This window comes from Oncorhynchus tshawytscha, linkage group LG04, assembly GCF_018296145.1.
Source record: "Oncorhynchus tshawytscha isolate Ot180627B linkage group LG04, Otsh_v2.0, whole genome shotgun sequence".
NCBI lineage: Eukaryota > Metazoa > Chordata > Actinopteri > Salmoniformes > Salmonidae > Oncorhynchus > Oncorhynchus tshawytscha.
This window is the reverse complement of record NC_056432.1, coordinates 54,706,523-54,729,404: the sequence shown is the minus strand read 5'-3', so window position 1 is coordinate 54,729,404 and position 22,882 is coordinate 54,706,523. Positions and strand designations below refer to the sequence as shown.

Here is a 22,882-nt window from a genome sequence, read left to right as displayed (position 1 = left end):
ATAGACCTTTCATGTACTAATTTCTCAACATGTCTTCTTCCTGTTTTCCCTTTCCCTTCAGGTGTACGAGGTCAAACAGGGAAGTAATGTGGTGGAGAGGATCAATCTGTTCATCCACAAAGTGACTGCGCCACTTCATCCTAAAGTGGAGCCAAACAGACCCCAAAATGTGAAGCATCTTTCCCACCCATTCTCCCGGGAAAAGCAGCACCTGTGAGTATAGTAGTAGCACTGAGACCTGTGGCATGGGTTCAGGGGTTTAGGCTCATCATTGAACATTAAGCACGTTCTGACAAGTGCTCGAGGACACAGAGCTCAAAGGTTAATGGGTCTACTTCCAGTACCATGCATGTGAGAAATTCAAAGCGTCCTGAAATGTTTGTAATGCGATAGGAAAGAAAAGTATTTGCAATTCAAGACATGGGAAAATGTAAGAGTATAGCTATTGAAATTATTACAGTACTGGTTGGGGAGTTTTTTTTAACACTATAACCGCTAAAGCAGTCATTCTGACTGCTCTTGAGTTTAAAACAATTATTACTCTGCCATTTTTTAGTTTTGCCGCCTCAGTCCTTGACTTATTCCTAAATAAGTATATATAACACACTGCCATTGTTAGAATCTCAATAGGACAAACAGATCTGGAGTTATAACCAGTTTTATGAGGACATGCCATTTAAAAAATATATAATAATAAATGGGGGGGAGCACACAGTGAGAGCGTGCGTAACTTACAATGGCAAGACGACCAAGATGAATGGATGCACATGTTGCGTTAGCGACGCTACAAGATACGATTGAAAACAACTCGGATGGCGGGAAGAAATTAATCATGACATCTCTGATGATTATTGTTCTGATTCTGAGCCTCAGTCCGAATAACCGACTCCTTCTAGAGTTAAGAGCAAACAACGCCAGAATGGTGGGCACTGTGTAGCTACATGGCGATGATCAACTCAAAATGTCATTACGGGGTAAGGAGACACTTCCTGGGATCTGTCTGTTGAGCCGAAAGCGTTCATTTTAACCCTGTATGTCCATGGAGCATTCAGTGGTCAGAGCATGTATACGGAGAGCTTCTGGTCAGACTTGTACGGGATACTTTTATTTGGATAAAACATGTCACGGGATCACTTCAGATTTTGATAACGAAGTAGCAAACACATTTGCCATGGTATCCAACGTATAAATAAGGAACTATTTTTCGCTGGTGTCATATCGACACTTCTTATAATGCCATTATTGCTTATGTGCTGATTTTCACTATTTATTAAGCACATTTGGGCTTATAATGATGTTTAGGCTACTGATGTTTTCATCATTAGACTGTGCGTCTTGCTGACTGCGCGCCTTGGTGGTTGGGTTATTATTATTATTTATTTTTTTTGGGAGGGGGGGGATGGGGGTCATTTATTTTAAAAAATAAGCTGTTAGCGTGTTCAATGGACATACTGTATGCTTTCTGTTTCATAGCTGTTACAAAGGCACTCCACTAATAAAATTGATTGAATACTTACATTTTTGTGTTTTTATTTTATAATTTTCTTTACATACCGTATAGCCTACAGTAACATAATCTAATGAAAAAGCTATTGTTATTTGAAATAAAATAAAGAGTATTCTGTTACGTTAGACCTTCATAAGCACAATCTAATTGTAATTTTTGGCGATCGCATATATGAAATATATTAATTACACTGTTAGTGTTGCAGTAAAAATGACTGCTCATTTAGCTTGAAGGGGGGGGTCCCATAAGGCCCAGTGGTTTTAATGTTAAAAGATTTTAATTAGTGAGCTGGATGCTTTATGTGTAGAAGATGCGATTATGTATGAATGATACAGGCTGCTACCTGTAATTATTAATCTCAGTAGGTGCATTTCCCCATAATGTGATCTGGCTGAGCTGAAATAAATGGAATTGAAATGGTTCTTCTACCCCCGCAGTCTTCACCAGTCTTGAGCTCTTTGTCATTTTTGACATGGCTAATGGCCCCACTGTGCCTTGACAGTAATAATGTAGAGGTGCAATCAACAGGCACAAAATCACCAGGCACAAAACCAACGGATACAAAATCAACAGAAACGAAATTTGAACCGAGATGTCGTTTGGAAGACATCCACACTGCTATTCAATATTATTTTTAATCCGAGACTTATCCTCTGATTTTCCGGGAATAGTTCATCTGCGTTTGGATGTTAGAATATTATGTATTGTAAAAAGCACAATATTTGAATGTGTTTTGAGTGAGGCTAGTCAACAAGCTCGGTTTTATTCAAGAGAGTGGGCATAGAGGTTACAGGCTATTTTGAGCTCCTGACTCTCAATGAACACTGTGTAGGCCAGGCGTCTGACTAACACTAGCTACCAAGACATGTTGCAACCAGTATTATCCCTGTAGCCACCCTGTATTGTATGTTTGGTCTAAATAATGACAATGTGTGTGACATCTTGGCCACACACACACAAAAAAAAACATTGCTCTCCACGTACCTAGAAAACGAACATTCTTTCTCCTGGTTGAGTACATGGCTCTTTTAAATAAACCGCTGACAGAAGGCTCCTCTTTATTAACAGGTTTGATCTCTCAGACAGAGCGTCTTTCTTCGACAGCAAAACCAGGGCCTCAATAGTAAGTACTATAGATCTGCTTGAATGATGGGCAAGTCAATGAAAAGCCCTTTGCACCACAAGTAAGTGTATGATTTGCTAATGTAATTGACTTTTCACTGGATTCTTTCTCAGTCAGCGTATGTTGCTCGCAGTGGAGATGGTGTAGAACTTTACTGCTCAACAGAAACATCACTGCTGAGCTAAAATGACTTTTGGAAGATTGTTGTGAAGTTTGAAAACAACCTGTCCATCAATGCATTTAGAGTTGTTCATTAATGGCCAGGAGCTGAGGTCCATTTCTTAACAAATTCATGGCACAAGACACGATTTCTGCCCTATTTGGATGTGATTCTCACCTGAGATCATCTTCATACATTGCAGAAGTATTTTTGTACTTATTTTCATGTTTGGTTTTTACCCATTTAGGTATATGAAGTGTTGAAACGTACAAGATGCACGAAAGCCAAATACACCATGGGTATGTCCCCTATCTTTTAGGGATATTACAATGAATTTGGATCCTTTAGGGGTGTAAATGACATCTGTCTTATCTTTCTAGACTGCACTACATGTAGTATGCTGTGGTAGAATATGATTGCTATTGTGTGCCTTCTGCTTGATAGTAAATTTGATCTCTTGAAAATGACGTTTACAGGAATCACCAGTCTCCTTGGCAACGGTGTTTACACTGCTGCGTACCCTCTTCACGATGTGAGTATATTACCACACATATCAATACCCATGCGAAGCCAGGCACTCTGTGACCAGCTATAATTCTGTCATTACTTGCCTTGCAGGGGGATGTTGACGGCATGGGGGCGGAGGCCAATGACAGAAAGGTGAGGCGAGCAAATCATTGGTCAATAAGCAATCAATGAAACCACAAACACATCCATTATTTGTGTCGCTGTTAGCGATTATCATAAACCAGGAAAGGACAGGAAAGTCTTGTCGCTGGCGTCGGAGCATATCGAAAAGGTTAAGCACAGAATTCAAAACGCTTTCTAAACACAAGCCGTCAGCAACGTTGGAGAGGAAAAGCCCCCTTTGGCTTAGATAATAATTATACTGTATTGAAAGTGTCACCACGGCAACAGGCTTAATCCCTTTTCACCATCCTCAAGCATTGTACGACAACGAGTCTGGTCGAATCTAAGCGATTTAAGCCCAGAGCAAAGAAAATCTAAAGCCTCAGAGAAATACTCAATTCCCAAGCTGCGATATGGCAGTGGTATTTTTTTCCCCACCCATCTGGTGTAGTCCGTGCACAGAGCAAATTGAGTGCTCTGTCACAGAAATGACTTATGTCCTTGAGATGACGGCATGATTACATTTCAGAGGCTATGTCGTTATGAGTTGTTCCATGGTTTGTTGTTTTTCCAGTCCTGTGTTCTGTTACGCTAGACTGGTCTATGATGAGTCACAAGCATCACTAATTTGTCTTGCAAAGTGGGAGCTCTGTTTGGGAACAGACGGGGCCATTTGGCTGGAGGATAGTAACCTACCGAAGCTCTGTTTGGTGCTGTGCCATTGGGACTACTGTTCAGTGTTCAGTAAAAAAATAAATATTTGTGAGGCTCTGATGGCATGACCCCTGGGTGCCCATTTCCCTGCCTGACAGTGATGGCACTTCATTAGTGAAACCTCATGTATGACAGGTAGAGGAGTGCAACATGAGACCAACAGTGAAATTCACTTATATTATTTAATGCAGATACACTCTAGGAACGACCGAGGGGCAATATAAATGTAATCTAAATAACATTTGATGCTGGAGGATGACCTTGACCTGTCAGACGACACAGACCACAGCACCCTGTCCCTACATGCTGATCCTGGGCCCGGTTGCATAAAACATCTTAAGTGATCTGGCACAAGACACGATTTAGAAATAATTGCGTACGAAAGTCCAGAGAGGACATATGAATAAAAATAATTCCCTTGTTATCGAGATCACAACTTATTTATCCCATGATCACGACACAACAAAAGTTGTTTTGTCGAGATCACGAGAACCTCTATAAATAGGAGTGGACGTAATGATGATAGATTGTCTGGGCGGCAGAATCCACAGTGGATCGGCGCATGTGTTTTTATTGATTGCTACAATAAGGGATGGTACATTTCATGCTAACATCATGCTTTCGTTTGTGTTTGGCGCTCATGATCAGTTTATAAGTTAGAACGTTAGCAAGCTAAATGTTCCTTACCTTTTATTTATTTATTTATTATTTATTTTACCTTTATTTAACCAGGTAGGCAAGTTGAGAACAAGTTCTCATTTACAATTGCGACCTGGCCAAGATAAAGCAAAGCAGTTCGACAGATACAACGACACAGAGTTACACATGGAGTAAAACAAACATACAGTCAATAATAAAGTATAAACAAGTCTATATACAATGTGAGCAAATGAGGTGAGAAGGGAGGTAAAGGCAAAAAAGGCCATGGTGGCAAAGTAAATACAATATAGCAAGTAAAACACTGGAATGGTAGTTTTGCAATGGAAGAATGTGCAAAGTAGAAATAAAAATAATGGGGAGCAAAATAAATAAATAAATAAAAATTAAATACAGTTGGGAAAGAGGTAGTTGTGTGGGCTAAATTATAGGTGGGCTATGTACAGGTGCAGTAATCTGTGAGCTGCTCTGACAGTTGGTGCTTAAAGCTAGTGAGGGAGATAAGTGTTTCCAGTTTCAGAGATTTTTGTAGTTCGTTCCAGTCATTGGCAGCAGAGAACTGGAAGGAGAGGCGGCCAAAGAAAGAATTGGTTTTGGGGGTGACTAGAGAGATATACCTGCTGGAGCGTGTGCTACAGGTGGGAGATGCTATGGTGACCAGTGAGCTGAGATAAGGGGGGACTTTACCTAGCAGGGTCTTGTAGATGACATGGAGCCAGTGGGTTTGGCGACGAGTATGAAGCGAGGGCCAGCCAACGAGAGCGTACAGGTCGCAATGGTGGGTAGTATATGGGGCTTTGGTGACAAAACGGATTGCACTGTGATAGACTGCATCCAATTTGTTGAGTAGGATATTGGAGGCTATTTTGTAAATGACATCGCCAAAGTCGAGGATTGGTAGGATGGTCAGTTTTACAAGGGTATGTTTGGCAGCATGAGTGAAGGATGCTTTGTTGCGAAATAGGAAGCCAATTCTAGATTTAACTTTGGATTGGAGATGTTTGATATGGGTCTGGAAGGAGAGTTTACAGTCTAACCAGACACCTAAGTATTTGTAGTTGTCCACGTATTCTAAGTCAGAGCCGTCCAGAGTAGTAATGTTGGACAGGCGGGCAGGTGCAGGTAGCGATCGGTTGAAGAGCATGCATTTAGTTTTACTTGTATTTAAGAGCAATTGGAGGCCACGGAAGGAGAGTTGTATGGCATTGAAGCTTGCCTGGAGGGTTGTTAACACAGTGTCCAAAGAAGGGCCGGAAGTATACAGAATGGTGTCGTCTGCGTAGAGGTGGATCAGAGACTCACCAGCAGCAAGAGCGACCTCATTGATGTATACAGAGAAGAGAGTCGGTCCAAGAATTGAACCCTGTGGCACCCCCATAGAGACTGCCAGAGGTCCAGACAGCAGACCCTCCGATTTGACACACTGAACTCTATCAGAGAAGTAGTTGGTGAACCAGGCGAGGCAATCATTTGAGAAACCAAGGCTGTCGAGTCTGCCGATGAGGATGTGGTGATTGACAGAGTCGAAAGCCTTGGCCAGATCAATGAATACGGCTGCACAGTAATGTTTCTTATCGATGGCGGTTAAGATATCGTTTAGGACCTTGAGCGTGGCTGAGGTGCACCCATGACCAGCTCTGAAACCAGATTGCATAGCAGAGAAGGTATGGTGAGATTTGAAATGGTCGGTAATCTGTTTGTTGACTTGGCTTTCGAAGACCTTAGAAAGGCACGGTAGGATAGATATAGGTCTGTAGCAGTTTGAGTCAAGAGTGTCCCCCCCCTTTGAAGAGGGGGATGACCACAGCTGCTTTCCAATCTTTGGGAATCTCAGACGACACAAAAGAGAGGTTGAACAGGCTAGTAATAGGGGTGGCAACAATTTCAGCAGATAATTTTAGAAAGAAAGGGTCCAGATTGTCTAGCCCGGCTGATTTGTAGGGGTCCAGATTTTGCAGCTCTTTCAGAACATCAGCTGAATGGATTTGGGAGAAGGAGAAATGGGGAAGGCTTGGGCGAGTTGCTGTTGGGGATGCAGTGCTGTTGACCGGGGTAGGAGTAGCCAGGTGGAAAGCATGGCCAGCCGTAGAAAAATGCTTATTGAAATTCTCAATTATGGTGGATTTATCAGTGGTGACAGTGTTTCCTATCTTCAGTGCAGTGGGCAGCTGGGAGGAGGTGTTCTTATTCTCCATGGACTTTACAGTGTCCCAGAACTTTTTGAGTTAGTGTTGCAGGAAGCAAATTTCTGCTTGAAAAAGCTAGCCTTGGCTTTTCTAACTGCCTGTGTATAATGGTTTCTAGCTTCCCTGAACAGCTGCATATCACGGGGCTGTTCGATGCTAATGCAGAACGCCATAGGATGTTTTTGTGTTGGTTAAGGGCAGTCAGGTCTGGGGAGAACCAAGGGCTATATCTGTTCCTGGTTCTAAATTTCTTGAATGGGGCATGTTTATTTAAGATGGTTTGGAAGGCATTTTAAAAAAATATCCAGGCATCCTCTACTGACGGGATGAGATCAATATCCTTCCAGCATTATGCCAGGTCGATTAGAAAGGCCTGCTCGCAGAAGTGTTTCAGGGAGCGTTTTACAGTGATGAGTGGAGGTCGTTTGACCGCTGACCCATTACAGATGTAGGCAATGTGGCAGTGATCGCTGAGATCTTGGTTGAAGACAGCAGAGGTGTATTTAGAGGGGAAGTTGGTTAGGATGATATCTATGAGGGTGCCCGTGTTTAAGGCTTTGGGGAGGTACCTGGTAGGTTCATTGATAATTTGTGTGAGATTGAGGGCATCAAGTTTAGATTGTAGGATGGCTGGGGTGTTAAGCATGTTCCAGTTTAGGTCGCCTAGCAGTATGAACTCTGAAGATAGATGGGGGGCAATCAGTTCACATATGGTGTCCAGAGCACAGCTGGGGGCAGAGGGTGGTCTATAGCAGGCGGCAACGGTGAGAGACTTGTTTTTAGAGAGGTGGATTTTTAAAAGTAGAAGTTCAAATTGTTTGGGTACAGACCTGGATAGTAGGACAGAACTCTGCAGGCTATCTTTGCAGTAGATTGCAACACCGCCCCCTTTGGCAGTTCTATCTTGTCTGAAAATGTTGTAGTTTGGAATTAAAATTTCTGAATTTTTGGTGGTCTTCCTAAGCCAGGATTCAGACACAGCTAGAACATCCGGGTTGGCAGAGTGTGCTAAAGCAGTGAATAGAACAAACTTAGGGAGGAGGCTTCTAATGTTAACATGCATGAAACCAAGGCTATTACGGTTACAGAAGTCGTCAAAAGAGAGCGCCTGGGGAATAGGAGTGGAGCTAGGCACTGCAGGGCCTGGATTCACCTCTACATCGCCAGAGGAACATAGGAGGAGTAGAATAAGGGTACGGCTAAAAGCTATGAGAATTGGTCGTCTAGAACGTCTGGAACATAGAGTAAAAGGAGGTTTCTGGGGGCGGTAAAATAGCATCAAGGTATAATGTACAGACAAAGGTATGGTAGTATGTGAATACAGTGGAGGTAAACCTAGGTATTGAGTGATGAAGAGAGAGATATTGTCTCTAGAAACATCATTGAAACCAGGAGATGTCATTGCATGTGTGGGTGGTGGAACTAATAGGTTGGATAAGGTATAGTGAGCAGGACTAGAGGCTCTACAGTGAAATAAGCCAATAAACACTAACCAGAACAGCAATGGACAAGACATATTGACATTAAGGAGAGGCATGCTTAGTCTAGTGATCAAAAGGGTCCAGTGAGTGGAGAGGTTGGTTGGGGGTCACGGCGATTTAGACAGCTAGCCAGGCCATCGGTAGCAAGCTAGCATAGGATGGAGGTCTGTTGTTAGCCACCTCTTGCGTTCCATCAGTAGATTAGTGGGGTTCCGTGTGGTAGAGGGGATTAATCCAAATCACACAACAACAACAAAAATAAAAACAATAGATATAGTTATAGAGGCCCAAGAAGAAAACATAATAATAATAATACAAATAAATAAATTGTCTGATTGTCTATTCAGATAGCAGCCGGTAAGACAGCTAACGGTTAGCAGGCCGCAGATGGCGTTCAGGTAACGTCGCGACGGAGGAGCCAGCCGGATCTCCTTCGGGTAGATAACGTCGGTAGTCCAGTTGTGAAGGCCCGGTGGGGCTCCGCGTAGGCAGTAAAACGGGTCCGGATAGGTGACTGCAGCCCAGGAGTGATTGATGGAACTCAGGAGTGATTGACAGAGCTGGCTAGCTCCGGAATAATTGATGTTTGCTCCGGAATCGACGAAGGCCGATAGTCACACGGATAGCAGCTAGCTAGCTGTGAGATCCGGGTATGAATGTCCAGAGAGCAGTCGAAATCCAGGGACATGGAGAGAAAAATTGTTCCGATATGTTCCGTTCCGAGCCGCGCTGCGCCGTACAGAACTGGCGATAGATTTTCGAGCTAAAGGATAGCTGATGACCACAAACCGTGGTTAGCGGAATACTAACGATTTGCCAGTAAAGAAGCTTCTGAACTAGCTTCTGATTAGCTTCTGGATTAGCTTCTGGCTAGTTTCAGGCTAGCTTCTTGGAGTTTCTGGCTAGCTTCTTGGAGGATTACAGATTTGAGGTAAATAATACTTTTTTATAAATATAAATTGGTGAGGCGGGTTGCAGGAGAGTGTTTTGAAGATGAGTTGATGGAAAATAAAAATAAAATGTATGTGAAAAAAGTTGTAAATATATATATATATACAGGACAAGACGAGGACAAAAGACGTCTGAACTGCTATGCCACCTTGGAGACCTTGACCTAAGAGCTTCTGAGCTCGTGGGGTATTTAAGCCCTGAATGATGCCTGACAGGCAGCCCTGTCTCCCAGGCCGAGTGCCACCCCAAAGACCACAGCCAATCGCATGCAAGCAACAACGCAGATAACTTGGCTAGTCTTGTGAGGGAGTGAGCTACCTAGGTACTCTTGTTAGCTAGCTAGTATCTCGGGCTCTGTAGTAGTCATTATTATTATTTTTTTAAATTTACCCCCTTTTTCTCCCCGATTTTGTCTCATTGCTGTAACTCACCCAACGGGCTTGTGAGGCGAAGGTCGAGTCATGCGTCCTCCCGCCAAACTGAGCTTCTTAACACCCACCCACTTAACCCGGAAGCCAGCTGCACCAATGTGTCGGAGGAAACACTGTTCAGCTGGTGACCGAGGTCAGGCTCCCGGCCCGCCACAAGGAGTCGCTAGAGCATGATGAGCCAAGTAAAGCCCCCCCGGTCAAACCCTCCCCTAACCCGGACGACACTGGGCCAATTGTGTGCCTCCCTATAGGACTTCCAATTGTGACAGCCCGAGATCGAACCCGGGTCCCCTAGGGAGGCCCAGTAACATTATTTCTGACACCTTTATCGGAATCCCACAGTTCTTACCTTTCTACGTAATGAGGGTAGTATACAAGATTATGCATAATTTAGAAAATGCCACCAGAGGGGGTCAGAGTTTAACAGGTTAAGGGGGTTTTGTGGTAGTTTGAAGGTATGTACTGCAGAAATAGTATCTGGTTACCATGGAGACGGGCTGATTCACTGACTGAACATCTCATCAAAGAGCTGACATTTATTTTGTGAGCTAGCAAAATATAACTTTTACAATCAAGACAGGATAGACAAATTGCTTCAGTAGATAATGAACCACGTTTCTTATAGTAACTTCTTTCTCAAATTGTTTCTATTCATTTCTACTAGCTGTATAGCTATGGATTGTGCATCTTCCATTGTTTAGCTAGGTAGCTTAGCAGGTTGATGTTCTCCTATTGTAACCAGGGCAGATAAATGCAACATTCACCTTCACAAATGCTGTTTACATTGATATCCACACTGAAGGGGCTTCATAGGCACCTTTAATTTTTTTACTTCATTTAAGGGGGAATTCACCTTAAAATGTGTTCTGCACCTGATTCAAGTTAAGGAAACTTTAAGGGAAAAGATCAGGGAAAAATAAACTTAAGGGGTTTTATGCAACCGACCCCTGGGCCTTAATGGCACTGATTTCTTTGGCAAAACTCAGGCAGCAAATATAGCATTGTGATGTCACGTGTGCTCCCTCTCTGGTCTGTAGGTCACCAGGCTGCTCGTTATGGTGCACACCTGTCACCATCGTTATGCGCACCTGCGTGTCATCAGACTCACCTGGACTCCATCACTTCCCTATACATGTCACTCCCTTTGGTTCCTTCCCCAGGCGTCATTGTTTCTGTTTCATGTCTGTGTGCTGTTAGTGTTTCATGTTTTTGTATTATGTCCCATTTATTTTATTAAAACACTCAGTCTCTGAACTTGCTTCCCGACTCTCAGCACACATCGTTACAATTGAGATCACAGCATAGCTGTGACTAGTAACGGCTATGCAATATTTCATAAGGGCTTTGTAATGGGACTGACCTTTTCCTGTCAGCATTGTTTAAATGAATAATTTGCATGATGAATTTCAATCATTTATGAGGCCAAACTCACTTTTCCTCTGTTCTATAATGAGACTCAGAATTAAGATAAGAAGATATATTAAATGTAGTCTTCCATCATGGTTTTGCCTCTCTAAGTATTGTTTAATTTAAGATGTTGTTTTACCTGTTATTGTCTCATCAGATCTTGTATGAAGAATGGGCAAGCTACAGTGTCTTCTACAAGTACCAACCAATTGGGTTAATCAGGTGAGAGAATCCTGCTCTAAACTCTAAGACATGATAATGCAGAGACTATATGCTATACTGTATTGTAGCAATCATAAAGACAAAGCATTATATCATTGGCTTGGCTTGAGTTAATCACCATATCTGAACTGATTCCTGATGTATGTACTCAGTGCTGCTTTCCTTCCTCTCCTGCAGGAAGTACTTTGGGGAGAAGATTGGCCTGTACTTTGCCTGGCTGGGGGTTTACACCCAGATGCTGATCCCTGCTGCCATAGTGGGGGTCATAGTGTTCCTGTACGGTTGTGCCACTGTGGACAATGACATTCCCAGGTACATTGACATCTTACAACTACAGTTAAATCCACAACTACACTTGCATGGTTCGATTTCTAACGGCATGGAAGAACAAGTGATGGTTTATCAATAACCCAAGAGCTGCTGAACACAGTACTGTACAGACATACTGTGATTTGTTATTTGCTTTTCATTTTGAGTCCGAAGTGCGTTCTTGGTGTTTTTTTTCTCCCCTGTATGTATCTATAAGCGACCCTACCTGTGTAGCGCCTTCTAACAGTCTGTTGGTCTGAGTGAAGGGACTCTGCCAGTTAGGACAGTATGTCACCTTGGCCATAAACCAATGCTCCTGTGGACCTTGCCACCACACAGTCTGCCTAGAAAACGCCCTCTATTCACCTTTTTATGGTAACAAAAAAACACCCTAATTTGCTGTATGATTTGGAGATGTTGAATCTGGACCATGACCGTTTATAAAAGAGAGAGCAATGGCAAAGTGGATCACATTTATGTAAAGGTGTGGGCAGAATGTTTTTGCAGTATTTTTTTTTTTTTTTAACCCAAAAAAATTCATGCTGCCTATACCTAGTGCCAAACACTGGCCGCACAATCTACAAGATTGATTGTCTATTGAACAGTTTAAAAGTAAATGCTGCCTACAGCCAACACTTCTAATCAAAATACGAATTGCCGTTCAATGTTTTGTTCATCAGTACATGATTGTGTTTCTGTCTCCTACCTTGGTATCGGCTATGAGATTTAATCAGGCCATTGTGTTGCGCTCCAATTGCACAGCAATACTGTAGCCTACCCATACTGTCATAGGCTACCGGTCTATTTACTTTCCAGCATGGTTGGCTATTAGATGAGCGATGGAATGGTAGCCTAATATTTGTTGTGTATCAGTAAATAAATGCTGCTATGCCATCTTCTTACCAATGGAAAATGCATCCGTTTTATCACTAGACCTATGTTTTTATTAGCCTACTCGAATTACTGTTCATCAACCACCTCCATTTCCCAAAATGACAGTGTTTGCTTGCAATACAGTTGATCAACCACTAGAAGTTGTGCGTACGAGATTTGCGTGGAGATACCCACACTTTCCCATCAAGTTCAACATTTGATAAATACCAACCTTTTGCGGGAACTGGCGCATGCAAGGTTTAGTCTTTTTTTTTTACATTCTTTCATTCCTGGTTGCTTTTGGACTCTATAGCCTCTCAAACTGGTAATTTAGTTTATTCTGACCCTTCTGGTTAGATCTCTTTTTACTGAGGCTTTCCACTAACGTTCTTCTCCCACACGCAGCATGGAGATTTGTGATCCGAGAAACAACATCACCATGTGCCCACTGTGTGACCGCGCTTGCAGCTACTGGAAGCTGAAGACTGCATGCGGCACGGCCAGGGCCAGCCATCTTTTTGACAACCCGGCAACCGTCTTCTTCTCCATCTTCATGGCCCTCTGGGGTGAGCCGTCCCTACCGTGTTCTCTCCCTCATCTTCTGCCAATAAAACAATGCCATCTGCTACAGACCACAGGACCAGGCAGAGTCCTGCAGAGCAACCTGGTCTCAGTCACCCTACTTTCGTTTATGACTTAAATAACCATCTGTCTTATGTAACCATACCAAACATAACATGTCATACTAATTTGTGTCCCGGATTTCCATTTACTATGTTACGTCTAGTCTATGAGACCAGGAAGTACAGGAGCCACAGGAGACCAGTGTCAGTTGCCATTTGAAGACAGTCTTGAGTTAAAATGGTGATAATGGTTTGGATTGTAGGTTCCTGTATTTGGAGGAGATAAGATAGTGACTTGTTTGAGTTTCAGAGATGTTGATCTTTTTTACTATATTTATAAAGTATAGTCCCTGGTCCCTGGTTCTTTTTCGTACTGTAGTCATTAAGCAAGTATGGCTATAAAAAATATTGTGGCAATTCTGATACTGTTCATTGCAAAATGCGATGATTTTGTCCAATTTGTCACATACGCTAAGGGAAAAAGTTTTACATGTGGCTTGATTGAACCATATTATACGGTAAATGTGCCGTGATTGGTTGAAATTGTGAGTCCCCTTTGTTATGCGGTGATCGGTCAGTTTTAATGACACATTACTGCAATGAGTTGACTGTTTTAATTGGTAATAGTGCAGTAATTGGTCAAATTTGCAAGCCCTTGCATAATAGTTTTGAAAACCAAACCTTAGGCAGTAACTAGACCTAGGGTCTGATTTCAATGTTGGACTCTATTGGCAGAGCAGGGGCATTCATCCAGGGGTCCGTGGGGGTACTGCAGGGATCTGCATTTTTTCCAAATGTATTGCTAGCACCAACAGAATAAAGGAATTTTGAATGACATACCTATAGTCGAAAATAGGACAATATCTTATATCTAATGGTGTCAACTTTATTTCTCAACTCCTAATGTTAAGCAAATAACACTCATTGGATCCAATTACACTAACTGGAGTATCTGACAGACTTTAAAAAATCATCTGCGAATAGACTACAGTGTGGCTGCTGGTAAGCTTTCTTGACTTTGATATACATTGTTGCCAACACATGGCTAACCTTTGTCTCAACAGCTGCTCTTAGGAGTTCTGAGTTACCTTTCTAGCTCATGGGCTATGTTAGTTTACACTGTCTCTTCCAATTATGTTGGGAGATCAAAATAATGAATAACTAACTATCTACCAAATCTATACATATTAATATATTGATATTTTATTCTCCTTGCTATATTATTATTTTTTGCTAACGTATGATCCCTGGGCCTCCGGTTTGCCTGGGAGGGGATCCCTGGGCCTCCGGTTTGCCTGGGAGGGGATCCCTGAGCCTCCGGTTTGCCTGGGAGGGGATCCCTGGGCCTCCGGTTGCCCCTGGGCCTCCGGTTTGCCTGGGAGGGGATCCCTGGGCCTCCGGTTTGCCTGGGAGCCTCCGGTTTGCCTGGGAGGGGATCCCTGGGCCTCCGGGAGGGGATTTGCCTGGGAGGGGATCCCTGGGCCTCCGGCCTGGGAGGGGATCCCTCCTCCGGTTTGCCTGGGAGGGGATCCCTGAGCCTCCGGTTTGCCTGGGAGGGGATCCCTGGGCCTCCGGTTTGCCTGGGAGGGGATCCCTGGGCCTCCGGTTTGCCTGGGAGGGGATCTCTGGGCAAGAAAAGGTTGAATACTCCTGGCATAGAGGAACTTCAACATTGCCGACGTCAGTCAGTACACTTTAATAAAATACAAAATAGTAGCTAGCAAGATGGAGATCAGAGGTTATTTTTAATGAGTGCATTTCACAAGTGGCTAGTTTTACATCAGTTAACTTTCTAAAACCACTGCAAAGGTTTTGCCTTCAAACTTTTGGTTTGAATCGTGACGTCCTGGCGTGTCTGCCTCGTGATATGTTGGTCGAATATTCTGTCTGAATAGGACCCACCCTGGATAGAGTAGTGATGTAGTTCCTCTATGACAAACAAGTCCATCGTTGAAGCCAGACCCTGGTCACTGTTGCCTAGTGTCTGGTTTTCGAGACTATGCATAATATGCTGGCTATTGTTGATTTTGCAAAAACTAATTTTGATCACAAAATCCTGGAGGGACTGATTTTAAGGATGGGTTGTGTTTTGTTTCCCAGCTACCATGTTCATGGAGCACTGGAAGAGAAGGCAAATGAGACTCAATTACATCTGGGATTTGACTGGCTTTGAAGAGGAAGAGGTGAGCCTATGCCTTTTGTTTTGGACCTGTTTGGCCAATTTGGACATGAACGTCTAATACAATGAGATTATTTAATCATGTTTTTTCTTAATCATGTTTTTTTATGTTTTATATTATGGTGGTTCCTGACGCAGGCACACAAGGTTTGAAATTGATTTTATTTATTAACTTAATTTTCTTGCAGCTTTCTCTACAGCTGCTGTTACTCAATACTAACCAACTTCCCCCGACAAGGTTTATATCACTCTCCCTCACTCTGACATTCTTATCCATGTCAGACAGAATTCATGGTATGTTACTTGTAAAAAAATATAAAAAAATAAGGCATTGTTTATATGACCCCCTTTCAAAACAGTCCCTTATTTGCCACTTTGAGGGGTGAGGGGTAGGAGTAGCCTAGTGGCGATCTGGCCATCATTTCAAGTTTCAAAGTTTATTCACCACATGCACAGGATACAACGGATGTAAAACAGTACAGTGGCATGCTTACTTGTGAGCTCTTTCCCAACAGTGTAGTGATATGAAATAACAAATAAAAACACAAGAAATATGAGATAAGATCAAGACAATACCGCAACAATGACTAGGTCTTGATACGGAATTTAATGTACCACGTTTTAGCCCCAACCCTTTTTAAATATAAAGAAGAGGCAGTGTTTAAGAAGGCGTCTTTTTGTCTAGATATGGAAGGAATATCTGTTCTCTCTTTTTGTCTCGCTCTCTCACTAAGGTGCTTCTTAATATCCCCTGTCCTTTAAAAAAAAAAAGTTTAGTCACTAGGCAGCACCTACTGATGTTAGCAGAGTTGACAGTTGTTTCCCTCATACCTGCCTTACCACCAGGGTGTCTGGTAAACTGTGCTTCATGACTGCCTGCCCCGGTTCTTCCTCGGCTCTTTGCATGTCAGAGATGGTTAAAAGACACTTGCTTAGCCTTCTCCGTTTCTGTCTGCTCGCACAGTTATGGGCTTGTTTCTGTTTAATATCAAATGACTGCAATGACCGTTTATGTTTACCGGTAGATGGGGTAAGGTTGCTAAGTAGACTGGCAAGATAATGAATATAACCCGTAAAGGTATTCTAGTAGGTGTCCTTATCAAAATGAGGGTGAAGTAAACATTTCCAAATGCATGAATGCCAAACTCATTTTTGAAAGCCTGCATCCCCTCTTACAGATACTGTACTCCTAACATTGTTCTGTCACACATTTCCTCCTGTATGCTAGAAATGTTGGTGGTGTTCCCCACCGCACTGAGCTGAAACACTTAGCAGATGACCAAGTTTTTTTTGTGTGGGTGTTGCTATGTTCTTGACAACTGGTAAAAACGCCATTTGACCTGTCAGTGCCTCCGTTTTGAGTAAAATGTGTTGATACCGCTAAGGTGATACCGCTAAGGTGATACCGCTAAGGTGATACCACTGGACGAGCGTGTATATTAATGTGCATCTGTCCCCTCTAGGACCACCATAGGGCTGAGTATGAGATCCAAGTCATGCAGAAGACCCTGAAGAAACAGGATATGTCTCCCAAGGTAGGCCTTTTTCCTATCACTCATGTGCCTCTTGGTGGGCTGTCAAACAACACACCATAAATATTATTACATTATTTATTTCATTCTATGTATGCATCCATGCATAGAATAAATTAATTGTTGAAGATTATTTATGGTGTTCAGTGTTTCTCTCTCTGTTATTTTGCTGCATCAAGTGTCTGTTGCTCTGGTGCTCTTGACTTATAGTGTCAGAGATGGGGACTGGGACCATCCTAATGGAAGCACCACAGACTGCTTCTCCCCTCTCTCTTGTCTCTGGGCGACATTTCCTATTCGCGAACACATGCGCTATGATGAGTAAAGGCACCGTTACGTAACACATGGCGTTTGTCGCCTCCCACTTTTTGTTCTCTGGTGAACTCCACCGTTGTAAAGTTATCGACGTAGTCACAGTCCAGAATTGTATTCAATGTCGCCAATCTAAAGTTGGACTCCTATATAGATGACCTCAATTCTACTGCCACTGTCTCCACATGCATGTCTCATCTTCTCCTAGGCTCTAAAATATAATGTATCCAGGAGTTGTCCACAACCCATAACACCACCCTCAGGTACTCCTATCAGCTATTTTATTAGTCTTAGATGCTCTGCAGTCTATAGTAAGCCAAACAACCTTCACTGTGTCTGTTTATTGCTGCACAACAATAGTTAGCACATGTTGGATGTCAACACATGCCAGGGTGGTTGTTTGTCTGGCTTCCTCTGAACTGCAGCTCGTGCATATCAACTCCTTTCTCATCAGACCACGAAGGGGTCATTACATTCCCTTGCTCATCTGGAACCACGGTCTGAAGTCGCTGACCCTCTTTTCATTTATTTTTGTATTATTATTTTTTTTTAGACACGTTGAGATGCGGTTTGACTGCACAGTTTTGTGTCCAGGAGCTCAGATTATGTGTGCTTGGCTGGATCGGCATCAATCCGCTCGGGGCTAGAGTCGCTCTGACTTGTTTGGAAATGGCTGTCAGCATAAGCAATCACGGCCGAGGACACAAATCGCTGTCAGGTGGTTGTTTAGGTTTGCTCCTATTTCTCACCCGGTTGTGTGTTAATTACTCTGTTTCAGGATAAAAAAGTGAAACTGACATGTACAGACCGTGCACCAGCATATATGATGGGACTTTTCATCATGCTTTTTATGGTAAGTTGATGTGCCCAGGGCCCACACAGCATGTTAGTCTGTGGTATTAGATCCAGGGATGTCACTAGGATCGGGCTTTCAGGGATTTAGCCTTGAATGATTTTGGGTTAGCCCCAAGGCTTTTGCGCTGCTGCGATGGTGTTACATTTTGGTTGTTGTTTTAAAGTCAACTGAATGCGTCGCTTAGTTCGTAGAGCCGGGGGTTACGTGAATTTACCCAAAGTCATCCAAGCGTTATAAAAAACGGAAAGCAATTGATGTGTGTATGGTCAACTAGATGGTCATTTCAGCACCATTGAGACAAGCACAGGAACTCGTCTTGATCAATCAATGTCTGATTTTTGTTTTCACCGAATCTTCATTTGTATATTTGGTGACACAATTAGGCCGGGAAACTTTAGCTAAGTTTAAGTGAGTGCTCTTGATCATTAGTCTAGCAGTTGAAAGCAATGCAGATCTTCTGGACAGACACACAATTAGGCCTACAGGTAACTGCCAAAATAATGGAAACACTTGAGTAAATGAAGGATACAAAGTATTTTGAAAGCAGCTGTGGACAAGGCTGGTCCTGGAGTGTCCTGGCAAAAGGAAACAAAAATATTTAGGTTGACTTCACCCAGTGTCCAGAAAAATGAATTTGCATGGTATGCTAATATGTGCATGTTTAATTAGATATAGCCTAATTTGCATATTTTGACACAATATTTCAGAAACATTTGAATACAAAAAGTATTTCATTTGTGTTTACATTCAACTGGTAAAAGTTGATTTGTGATATGATCAAGATAAAAAAAAATATATATACCTTTTTTATTAGGGCGTGGTGCCTGGCCTTAAACAGCTCATGAAGTCAAAGGTTTTCTTCTCTCGTTTCCTCTGCAGATTGGTGTGACCTTTGCTGTAGTGTTCGGGGTCATCCTGTACAGAATCTCCATCAGGGCTGCCTTACACATGAGCTCCAATCCCACGGCTCGCTCCAACATCCGGGCAACTGTCAAGGGCACCGCTGCTGTCATCAACCTGGTGATTATCATCATAATGGATGAGGTCTACGGTGCCGTAGCTCGCTGGCTCACTCTTCTTGGTTAGTCGCTCAAATATGAAAAGGATGCTGTGATCACACAACTGAACCATATTAGCAAAGCTTTCCCTGTATTAGACACTACAGTCTATCTGGGAGTGCTACCTGTGTCGAATGTATTTACCACGTTTTTTTTAAACTACATTTTTAACTACTTTTTGGTGTTGGCAACAAAATCTACAGTTCTGGATTATAATCCCCTTGACCACTGAAACCTCTTCAGTTTTTTATCAGTCAAGTGATATAAACTCATTGTGTTTTTATTCTCAGAGGTGCCCAAGACTGACAAGAGTTTTGAAGAGAGGCTGATAATCAAGACCTTTGTTCTGAAGTTTGCCAATGCATTCTCCCCCATCGTCTACCTCGCCTTCTTCAGGGGCAGGTTGAGCTCTCCTCTACTCTATTTGACTAATAAGCTTCTCCACAACTCAAACATCTTAACAGATATTCGACCATAGATACACTTTCACCATGAAACCTAATTTTGTGTTTAATCACTTGTTTTGTAGTGTGATTTACGCCTCTTAAGGATGGTGGCCAATTAACATGAACTTTTTTCAACACTTATGTCCACAGAATGGTTGGGCGTCCTGGGGACTATGTGTATGTTATCGGGTCATACAGGATGGAGGAGGTAATCAACTGTGTTCATCTTTGTTTATCTTTAAACATTTGACCAGAATGCCTTTTTTAAATGTTGACCAAAATAAGTTCTAATGATTCAATGCTGGATAATTAATGTAAATATTACCATATGCTGTAATGGTTATAACCCTCCCTTATTTACGAAGTAACAGGGGCAAGATCCGCTGTAGGTATCCCAGGGCAGTTGTATAGGTTCCAGGCCGGGTGCCCTTGAGCCCTATCCTAAAGACAGGTTGCTTTTGTAGATCAAATCAAAGCTAGCCAACCTTCAAACCTGTTAGATTGAGATTACCTCTTATCTGCGTGTCTGATGTGGTTGACTGCTGTCTCGTCTGCACACCAGTGTGCCCACGCAGGTTGCCTGATGGAGCTGTGTATTCAGCTCTGCATCACCATGCTTGGCAAACAGCTCATCCAGAACAACCTGTTTGAAATCGGCATCCCGTAAGTACAGTAGAGAGCAGGCGCCATTCTGTCTGGATGAAACTAGGACATAATCACACACCCACTCTCTCACACATGTAGGCACACACACACACACACACACACCCAAGCACTAAAAGAAAGATGCTCAGGGCTAGACTCATATTACTACCATTTCTTTTCTCTGCTCAAAACAGTAAAATAAAGAAGCTGATCAGGCGTCGGAAGTCTGACATGGACTCTCAGCAGCAGGAGGACTATAACATGACCCTCGAGCGTCATGAGAAGGACCACTTCCTGGGTCCCTTTGTGGGCCTCAGCCCAGAGTACATGGAGATGAGTGAGTCATATGTCAGTCTGTCCAGTAAAGCTCCTGACAGCTTACTGAGGATCAGCCGCCCTCAGCCCACCCTATACCAAATGCTCGTTATCACACGAGACAGAAGGGAAATGAACTACTGCAGTGTGCCGTGAGTAGAGATTTGGAGCAAAGGAACATAGAGATCATAGATATACTATTTAATTCTAGGGGGTGTGATAAGCATGTCTGATTGGATTTTCCCTTTTAAGGTCAACCAATTACTGCCAATGAATTACTTCTAATGTACTGTGCACTACATACATAATTGGTCAACTAATGTACATTAGTTGACCAATTATTTTAAGCTTTTAAGCTCTTGCTATTGAGGTCAGGTCTTTGTGTGTGTTTATGCAGGGACGACACAACCATGTTTGTATGAAATTGGCAACTTCTATAAATGTCACTGATTATGGTGTAAAGAGCGGTGTTACCGAGGATAACATTTTCTTGCTCGCTAATTCCAGTAATCACTTTATCGACGGCATAGCTTGACATTTGATTTAATGATGAGAAATGTTGCTTCATGCCGCTCAGGCTGCTTGAGATAATCTTTAGTGGAGGAGCAGAGAACTGTTTTGTCTATGATGCCCACGTAATCAACGCAAGTGGATTTAGTTGACCTGATTTTACTTTAGTCCTTAGATGTCTTTATCAGTGGCTTCTTTCATAATTGCAGCATCCGACTGAATAACTGGACAATCTCAAAAGCATGTTCATTGAAAATATACATTGTGTAAGATGGGGGGGACCTCTAACGTCCGTACATCTGTGCCATAACATACTGATACTACTATATTACTTACTGTATACCAGGAGCGTTGGGCCAGTAACCGAAAGGTTGCTGGATCGAATCCCGAGCTGACAAGGGAAACATTTGTTGTTCTGCCCCAGTTATTAACCCACTGTTCCCCAGGCACCGATGACGTGGATGTCGATTTTAAGGCAGCCCCCCCGCACCTCTCAGATTCAGAGGGGTTAAATGCGGAAGACACATTTCAGTTGAATGCATTCCGTTGTACAACTGAATGGGGTATCCCACTTTCCCTTCTTTTTCCCACACCATAAGAAATCTTACTGCTCACTATCCATGCAGTGGATAAACCTTGAATAATGACTCTATGGAATTAATTCACAGTATTTTGAACTAAAGTGTTTATAATGCAGTTCCATACCCTGATACACAGAAGCCATAAAGAAGGATTATGGTAATGAATCCAGGGTTAGTTCAATATGTCTAGTTATTAGTTATAATGTACAACTTTATCAACTAGAAATAGTTCATCTCTGGGTAGCAGCTATATTGTTGTAGCATAGCAGTCCTATATACACTGACTCAAAGATTCAGTCCATCTTTAGGTTGGTAGGCATGCCTGTTTTTAAGTGGCTTTTTCCAAGGGTACTCGACTGAAAACCAGCTAGGTTTAATATATGGATGCAGCAGACATGAAACCTGCACACAGGCACAAAAGGCCAGAGTGTTTGTACCCATTCAGAATGTGAAGTGGGCAATTTTTGTATATATTTTGTTGCTTGGATCTCTGGGAGTTTTACCCAGTACATTTCAGTAAAGTTTCTGACTGGCCACCCGGAAAGCGAGTGCAGAAACATGGCGTGTCCTCACTCCACCATCTCATTCATGTTCATCTCTCATATGTTCTCCTTGTAGTTTAATACTGTGTATTTTAAATGTAAACATATATCTAGTGTAGTCTGGAATTAAGAGCAGACTATTATAGGCTTGTGCTCCTCTTTCCACTTCCCTCTATACTCGTGCTCCAGTTATCTAATTTAAGATCTAATCTACACAGCATGCTTTGTGTTGATTTCCTTGTGGTTATAATGTCCATTTGAATATCTTTTTTTTTCTTTTCTTTTTTAAAAACTTGCAGTCATCCAGTTTGGAATGGTGACCCTGTTTGTGGCCTCCTTTCCCTTGGCACCACTCTTTGCTCTGCTCAACAACATCATCGAGATCCGTCTGGATGCTAAGAAGTTTGTCACAGAGGTCAGGAGGCCCATCGCAGCCAGAGCAAAAGACATTGGTACAGTAGGTTTCCATCTCCACACTTTAACACCACTGGTCTATTGATGCTCTAATAAAAGGAACATTTTTACTTAATTGGAGAGTCCTAGACTTTACCCTACACAATAGATACCAAATTGAATTAGATTGCAGGAGTTTCCCATCTGAAAACACAGGTCCCTCACAAATGTTTTGGTCT

General features: G+C 42.6%; 1 protein-coding gene across 6 annotated transcripts in view; it reads left to right on the top strand.

Moving 5' to 3' along the window:
* Nucleotides 1–22,882, top strand: part of ano1a (anoctamin 1, calcium activated chloride channel a) — a 46,535-nt gene that overhangs the window by 16,862 nt on the left and 6,791 nt on the right. For 4 of the 6 annotated variants that reach the window (XM_024418629.2, XM_024418634.2, XM_024418632.2 and 1 more), the window contains exons 5-22: nucleotides 62–213; nucleotides 2,576–2,630; nucleotides 3,038–3,089; nucleotides 3,267–3,322; nucleotides 3,409–3,450; nucleotides 11,405–11,469; nucleotides 11,647–11,781; nucleotides 13,057–13,217; nucleotides 15,375–15,457; nucleotides 15,592–15,600; nucleotides 16,917–16,988; nucleotides 18,076–18,150; nucleotides 19,033–19,234; nucleotides 19,502–19,613; nucleotides 19,808–19,865; nucleotides 20,220–20,320; nucleotides 20,497–20,639; nucleotides 22,550–22,702. In XM_024418629.2, the coding sequence (XP_024274397.1) occupies nucleotides 62–213; nucleotides 2,576–2,630; nucleotides 3,038–3,089; nucleotides 3,267–3,322; nucleotides 3,409–3,450; nucleotides 11,405–11,469; nucleotides 11,647–11,781; nucleotides 13,057–13,217; nucleotides 15,375–15,457; nucleotides 15,592–15,600; nucleotides 16,917–16,988; nucleotides 18,076–18,150; nucleotides 19,033–19,234; nucleotides 19,502–19,613; nucleotides 19,808–19,865; nucleotides 20,220–20,320; nucleotides 20,497–20,639; nucleotides 22,550–22,702 (1,726 nt within the window). Of the gene's footprint in view, nucleotides 1–61; nucleotides 214–2,575; nucleotides 2,631–3,037; nucleotides 3,090–3,266; nucleotides 3,323–3,408; nucleotides 3,451–11,404; nucleotides 11,470–11,646; nucleotides 11,782–13,056; nucleotides 13,218–15,374; nucleotides 15,458–15,591; nucleotides 15,601–16,916; nucleotides 16,989–18,075; nucleotides 18,151–19,032; nucleotides 19,235–19,501; nucleotides 19,614–19,807; nucleotides 19,866–20,219; nucleotides 20,321–20,496; nucleotides 20,770–22,549; nucleotides 22,703–22,882 lie in introns of all 6 variants that reach the window. The other 2 variants (XR_006083254.1, XM_024418631.2) reach the window with 2 other exon arrangements.